Source organism: Culex quinquefasciatus, chromosome 3 (assembly GCF_015732765.1).
Source record: "Culex quinquefasciatus strain JHB chromosome 3, VPISU_Cqui_1.0_pri_paternal, whole genome shotgun sequence".
NCBI lineage: Eukaryota > Metazoa > Arthropoda > Insecta > Diptera > Culicidae > Culex > Culex quinquefasciatus.
In genome coordinates, this window is record NC_051863.1 from 145,982,534 (window position 1) to 145,990,227 (window position 7,694).

A 7,694-nucleotide genomic window follows, 5' to 3' on the forward strand; every position below is an offset into this window, starting at 1 on the left:
ACCCCTATCGCGCCGACAAGGGGTGGATTCTGAGAAGAAAGGGTTTTTTTTCGAGTTGGTTCTGGAGGGTAGCTTGAACTACTCGCGTTTGAACTCTCAACGTTTGAAAGTGGATTTAATTTTGTGGCGGTGAAATTTGATAACCTGTGGTGTTTGCACAGTTGATTTGGAGAGAATTTGAGATTTAGACGTGAACCAGGTTGATCAAGTTGTGTTAGAACGCGTGCAACCAATCAAATCATCATTCGGCCGGCTACGAAGTTATGGAAAAGTATTGTTCCAAAATAGATAAGATAACCTCTCCCATCTGTTGGCATCATCAGTCACATTATCGAACCAGTCATGTTTTCAAATGTTCAAAATTCGAATAAACACACCCCTGTGTGTTTACCCAGCACCCATCTTCGTTATCTCCATAGTATGTAATTTTCGCCTCCCCTGTGCGCACTTTCTCCGACACACCAGCATCAGCTCATACATAAATTCATCTTCTCCAACACGAGAAATTACAACTCGGAGAAGCCCTGCAACGTTCCACACCGTTCGTCATCGAAGGCGATTCTAGGTCGCGTATCGTGGCAAGGATCTTGCGGAGAAAAAAAAACTTCGATCAGTCGAGATGCCAGAAGGAAAGTTGACGCGTTACTCGTCATTTAAGGTGGGAAACACACACACACAAACACACATCCTAATAATAATAATAAAGGGCGCGGAATGAACGTCAGTCATGGCAAAATCAGTCTGCAACAGCTTTGCAACAAAATTGTGGCAAAAGTGAGGATTTCAGGTGAATTAAATGTGACATAATTTTAATGAAGTGTGGGTCGTTTTACCGAAACTCGTTTGCCCGAATAAAAAAATCATTTGCCCGAATCAGTGGTCAAAACAATGCGGGTTCAATTATTTTCGTCAGTTTTTACCTTCACAGCAAAAAGAAATTGATGGTAAAATCGCATGCAAAAGCATGCACATCATCTTTGAGCAGTTCTCTACGAAATCGATCTGCTTTTTGAATTTTAATTTTTGTATTTTTTAATCCGGCTGAAACTTTTTTGGCCCAAAGTAGCCATTGTGCATCATTAGTTTCTCCATATAATTTTCCATACAAATTTGGCAGCTGTCCATACAAAAATGATATATGAAAATTCAAAAATTTGTATCATTTGAAGGAATTTTTTGATCGAGTTGATGTCTTCGGCAAAGTTGTAGGTATGGATTAGGACTACACTGAAAAAAATGACACACGGTAAAAAAAAATTGGGGATTTTTAATTTAACTTTTTGTCACTAAAACTAGATTTGCAAAAAAGCACTATTTTTTAATATGTTTTAGGGGACATAAAATGCCAACTTTTCTGAAATTACCAGGTTGTGCAAAAAATGAATTTTCTAATCAACACTAATTTTTAAAAAAAATCGAGGTATTGGTCACAAAAATTTTTCAACTTCATTTTTGATGTAAAATCAAATTTGCAATCAAAAAGTACTCGAGTGAAATTTTCATAAAGTGCACCGTTTTCAAGATATAGTTATATTTAGAATTTAAAAAAAAAAATAGTCGCAGAAAAAAATATTTTTGAAAAGCTGAGAATATTCTCTATTATGCTTTATTGAACTTTGTTGATACGACCCTTAGTTGCTGAGATATTGCCATGCAAAGGTTTAAAAAGCAGGAAAATTGATGTTTTCTAAGTCTCACCCAAACAACCCACCATTTTCTAACGTCGATATCTCAGCAACTGATGGTCCGATTTTCAATGTTAAAATATTAATCATTCGTGAAATTTTCCGATCTTTCTGAAAACAATACTTTCAAAATTTTCAGATCAAGACTAACATTTTAAAAGGGCCAAACATTCAATATTACGCCTTTTTGAAATGTTAGTCTTGATTTAAAAAAAAAATAAAAATATTTTTTTCGGGAAGATCGGAAAATTTCACAAATGTTTCATATTTTAACATTGAAAATCGGACCATTAGTTGCTGAGATGAAAAACGAAACTATTGGCACTACGCCCCCCGGGGCATGGCCTTCCTCTAACGTGGGATTTCTGCTCCAGCGCCTCTGACGAGACAGGAGAAACCGGGACCGACGTTTTACTTCACCATCCGATAGAAGCTCAGTGGATAAGGCGGGAATCGAACCCGCGTCTCATAGCATCATCGGGATCGGCAGCCGAAGCCGCTACCCCTGCGCCACGAGACCCACGGCTGAGATATCGACATTGAAAAATGGTGGGCTGTTTAGGTGAGCCTTAAAAAACATCAATTTTCCTGTTTTTAAACCTCTCAGCAACTAAAGGTCGTATCAACAAAGTCCGAAGAAGCAAAATATAGAGAATTTTCTCAGCCTTTCAAAAATATTTTTTTCAGAAGTGGGCAAACATGTGCCCCAATTTTAAAAAATGAAAAACTGCGACTATTTTCAAAAAAGTCACCTAAATATGGATTTAACTTGAAAAAGGTGCACTTTATCAGAATTTCACTAAAGTACTTTTTGATTGCAAATTTGATTTTACATCGAAAAATGAAGTTGAAAAATTTTTGCGACCAATATTTCGATTTTTTTTTAAATCAGTATTGACTAAAAAAATCATAACTCACTCAATGATTTATGTATTGCACAACTCGGAAATTTCTGAAAAGTTGGCATTTTATGTCCTCAAAAACATATAAAAAAAATAAAAAAATTAAAAATAGTGTTTTTTTTTGCAAATTGAGTTTTAGTGATAAATCAGTGCATGATTGACAAAGGGAGCGCGTGGTCGTAAAAAATATTCCGAGTGAAAAGTGATTTTTTTTTGTGTGTGTGCCTTTTGTTTCGCATTTTTGTCGTGTATTGTGTGCTGCGAGGAGAAAATTACCCTCTGAAAATGCAGCGTCATCAATGCATAATTGACAAAGGGAGGGCGTGGTCGTAAAAAATATTCGGAGTGAAAAGGGATTTCTTTTGTGATTTTCAAAGCCCTTCCTATATCATCGTTGATCGGAAGGCACGGCGTCGAGTGGATTGTGTTTAAATTTTTCTAATAAGGTTTTATACCGAAGGCACCAAAAATGTTTCAGCCGGATTAAAAAATACAAAAAAATCGAATGACCGAAATCTCAAAGAATTGGTTATAGGGGATAAGAACAAAGCTTCTAGATTTTATTTTTTTTGAATAGGTCCTATAAACATATAAAAGACAATAGTTTATAGGACCCTTTCCAATAAAACTGCAGAATGTTTTTTTTTGAGCCAAAAAAACTAAAAAAAAATGCTAAATGTTTTTTTCATAAATTTGAATAGAACTTGGAAATGAAACCAAATTAAACTGAAAAATTAAATAAACAGGAAGATGATGTTCATTTCTTCCTCTGAGCTTTCTACTTTCTTACGAACATCAACAGTTATTTGTGAATGCATTGATTTTTTTTACAAAACATAATTTATATTAGTTTGTTTGAATTGGCTTTTTAAACATGCTATGAAATTTAGCATTCTTTCAAACATGACCAATTTGTTGTTCATGTAAAAAATATATTTTTCTGAGTTTTTAGTTTTCGCATTTTTAAAACAGGCTTTTTTTATGACACGAATGCCAAAATATGGTAAAGTGTCAAAAATAAACTGGGTAATTCTCTACCAACTCACACGAAATCGGGAAAAGTTGCCCGACCCCTTTTCGATTTGCGTGAAACTTTGTCCTAAGAGGTAACTTTTGTCCCTGATCACGAATCCGAGGTCCGTTTTTTGATATCTCGTGACGGAGGGGCGGTACGACCCCTTCCATTTTTGAACATGCGAAAAAAGACGTGTTTTTCAATAATTTGCAGCCTGAAACGGTGATGAGATAGACATTTGGTGTCAAAGGGACTTTTATGTAAAATTAGACGCCCGATTTGATGACATACTCAGAATTCCGAAAAAACGTATTTTTCATCGAAAAAAAACACTAAAAAAGTAAAAACACTTTTCTAGTGTTTTATTCGATGACAAATACGTTTTTTTGGAACTCTGAGTACGCCATCAAATTGGGCGTCTAATTTTACATAAAAGTCCCTTTGACACCAAATGTCTATCTCATCACCGTTTCAGGCTGCACATTATTGAAAAACACCTCTTTCGCATGTTCAAAAATGGAGGGTCGCCCACCGTCACGGATATCAAAAAACGGACCTCGGATTCGTGATCAGGGACAAAAGTTACCCCTTAGAACAAAGTTTCACGCAAATCCAAGAGGGGTCGGGGCAACTACTGTGTGATTTGGCGGAGAATTACCCAATAATAATAACAGGTTCTTTAGGTTTATTGTGCTTTGAATGCTGCTTTTCCCAACACTGCCTATCATCCAGACACCCTTCGGGAGGGCAGAGGAAGTGTCCCAAGATGCAATGTAACACAAACATATAGGCAACAACATGGTGTAGCTTCATTTGCGTTACCCATTTACACAGATACGTAAATTGGATAGATTGCATCGCCAACAGCCCCGTAGTGCGATGTTCTGCGATGCACGAAGCGATGTACGTGGCTTCTTCAGCTACGGGGTTCAGCTAGCTTCAGGATGCCAAGATGGTACAGTTACTTCCGTCATTTGATGAGAAACTTTAAGGTATAGATACAGGGAGGAGTAGGAAGAAGGAGACTACTGGCAAGGTGCTAATCGATAGCTGCTCAAGCTGGAAATCAGGTCTCCCTAATTGGAAAAGGTATGGCTTGGGAATGTTTCGCTGTGGTTCAGCTGTGCAAATGAAGTTCACTTATAGTTATCTTTAATTAAGACTACCTTCAGTGGGGCAATGTATTTAATCTATGTGCTTTCACTACAAAAAAAATCGAGACTTCAGTGTAACTAATCGCTCAACAGAACGTTCTTTAAAAGTCATCATACGGCTCTCGTTTTCATTCGACCCAATACTACCAGTCAGGAGTGGGCCCGCTCTACTTTTTGCCAGAAGTCATCGCTCGTCCTCCAGTCAAGCCGCTTCTGGCAAGCTTCTCGTGCAAGTACAGCTCTGTCTGGCTGTTGGGGATTCAAAAGCCACTTCCAGTCAGCTGCAGCAGGTTGGGGGTTGGCTCTATTGTTGCCGTCATCCGATTCCCTCCTCTAGAGAGTGCAAGGGCAATGAACGTTACGTTCTTGTTTCACCATCGAGAATTACGGTGGAACAAAAGTAAAAAGAGTTGCCAATCCAAGACTTCAATTTCGAGGCATGGAATTTGTGCGCTGGAAAAACGGGCGTTACAAATGTAAAATCTCCCGTTGGATGGATTGCTCCCCGGTGGCGGACGTCACGTCAATTCACACGAGCGCAGAATGTTCACCCCCTCTCCGTTGACTGTTCCACCGATTCACCTGTTCAATCCCACGTGAAATGATTGAGTGACTGGGTGCAAGCCGTACATGTTTCCCTGGGAGAGGCCGGCGTCAGAAGTGGGATCGGGGTTTTTTTTTCACTTGTCCTCTTCACTATCCTCTCCGGTTGTTCTCTGGGGATTCAATTTTGAAATTTAGTATTTTTCAGGCTAATGAATAGCTTAAATAAAAATTTTCTTAACATACAAATAAAATTAACAAATGGTAATGAAATGCTACACTTTCTTCTTATATTTCCTTTTTAAGAATTTTAATGTCAATTTTTCACAAAGACCCCATCAGCAGGTACCAGTGCGGAATTGATGAATGAAACTGTGTATGTGTGAGAGGGATCCTCCGGTGATGAATCGAATCGGTAGAACAACTGCCCACCAGAACGTGTGCAGAGCCAGCAGCAGTGCAATACGATCCTACCCCGGCGATGGCGTTGACTCTGCCGTGTGGTCTAGCGTTTCCAGGGCTTCCACAATCACAAGCGATTCTGCTGGTGGGAATTTGCAGCTCACCACTGTCGCACAGCATGAATGAGTTGTTAAGTCGAGCCCTCTTCCGGGCGACCCAGACAGGCAGCGAAGGGCCTTTGTAATTTAGATTGGTTTCGTCAAATTTCTCGGTTTGACCCAAAGTGTGCTGGAGGTGCAATTTTCCGGGAGTTATCGATTGCGTTCGGTTTGCTGGCGAATGATGATGACCACGACGGTTTGGTTACAATTCTTAACTATTTATTCAACAACCAATCCAAAACAATTGACCTCACTTTTCCTCACACCACTCGTTCTCCAATCGGACTTGTTCCTCTTCGCCAGCCGTGAAATCATTCGTTATTTTAAACGTCTGCCTTACTTCCTCCACATTCTTCCCCTTGATCATATTCGCCACAGTCTTACACGCCACATCCAGCAGTCCCCGCATGTCCAGGTAATTCGCGGCCAGCATCACCTCGAACAGCATTCCCTGGTCGACCTTCAGGAAGTCCGCGTCCCACGATCCGATGTCATCCGTTCGTTTCTCCTTGCTTTGGAATTCCTCCTCCTCGGCCAGTTCCACGTCGTCGTCATCTTTGTGGTAATTTGCCCACTGAAGAACCTTTCCCAGGATGGCCGAATTGACCTGCGGTACAGGGATTACGGGTTGCTCTCCAGAAGTGGTGGTTTCGTCGATGCCCAGATCCTCCAGCATGTTCCGGAGCATGCCGGAACACTTGACTGCTACAGCAACCTCGATGGGGAATAGTTGACCGTCTGAAGATTGGAGGTGGATGGTGGGCATTTTCACTTTTTTTTTTAATTTTTGAGAGCGATTCTAAGCAGATGTGTGAACACTTTGAATTCGGGAGTAGAACTGATGCAGTGCGAAAGAACGGGTTTGAAGACCTTTACTACTTTGTAAAGGTGGAATAAATGTCATCGCATTAATTGCATTTAGTTACGCAATAAGAAAGGTGCCGAGAATCATTCGAAGATGCATTTAACCGCTTTAAATTTATTTTTTTAATGAAAAATATATGGAATACTTCTTGGTAGAAAAGTGTTGTAGCGTCGTTTTTAAAATAATTAAACTGTATCTATAAAAACTGATCAAAAAGATTAGTTAAATACTCTCTTTGAAACATTTTTCACTAAGAATAGTAAATTTATTTTCAAAATTTAAAGTTATGAGTGTTAATAAAACAGATTAAAAATACTTTTAAAATATTGTTCATTATGAACCAACTCTATCATTCTGTTTAATCATCAGTTTTTTAAGCGTAGGCTGATTCTAGAACTTTTTTCAAATTATATCATGAGTCCTGCCTCGGTGGAGTCGCTGGTAGGCAGTTGGACTAACAATCCAAAGGTCGTCAGTTTGAATCCCGGGGTGGATGGAAGCTATGGTGTAAAAAGAGGTTTGCAATTGCCTCAACAATCAATCCTTCGGACACCTGGTTTCGAATAGGAATCGAGAACGCCAAAGCAATGCTGTAGAGCGAATAATTTGATTTGATTTTGAATGATTTTTTTGATTCTTTGAGCATATTATTTTTCAAAATTTCTGCCAGATTTTGCATTGTTTCAAACATAGAAAGATCTTTGAAATTATTAAGTAAACAAGAATTTCAGTAATTTGATAATTTTTTCTTCAATTTCATTAAAAATGTTTTAAAGGTTTGATTGAGTACTGTATTATTTCAACAAAAAAAAACGAGTAGTAGTATTCTAATCAAACCATGCTTAATTTTACCTCAGCGTAGCCATCCTTTCAAAAGCATCCTTCTTTTCTAAACGGCCAGGCCAACTGCGTAAAGTTAACCGCAAAAAAGTTTCGTTGAATTGGATTGAGCATTAGTACTTATGCA

At 38.7% G+C, this 7,694-nt stretch overlaps 1 protein-coding gene across 1 annotated transcript; it reads right to left on the minus strand.

Annotated features, from left to right (window-relative positions):
- Nucleotides 1-4,167: 4,167 nt before the first annotated feature.
- On the minus strand, nt 4,168-6,851 carry LOC6047198 (S-phase kinase-associated protein 1). The gene has a single exon (XM_038258842.1). It carries the CDS (start codon nt 6,626-6,628, stop codon nt 6,113-6,115), a length of 516 nt encoding a protein of 171 aa, XP_038114770.1. The 5' UTR covers nt 6,629-6,851; the 3' UTR covers nt 4,168-6,112.
- Between the last annotated feature and the right edge of the window lie 843 nt (nt 6,852-7,694).

What these genes read in the sequence shown, in the direction of transcription:
- LOC6047198 (XM_038258842.1), bottom strand. Translation starts at nt 6,628, where the DNA reads ATGCCCACCATCCACCTCCAATCTTCAGACGGTCAACTATTCCCCATC.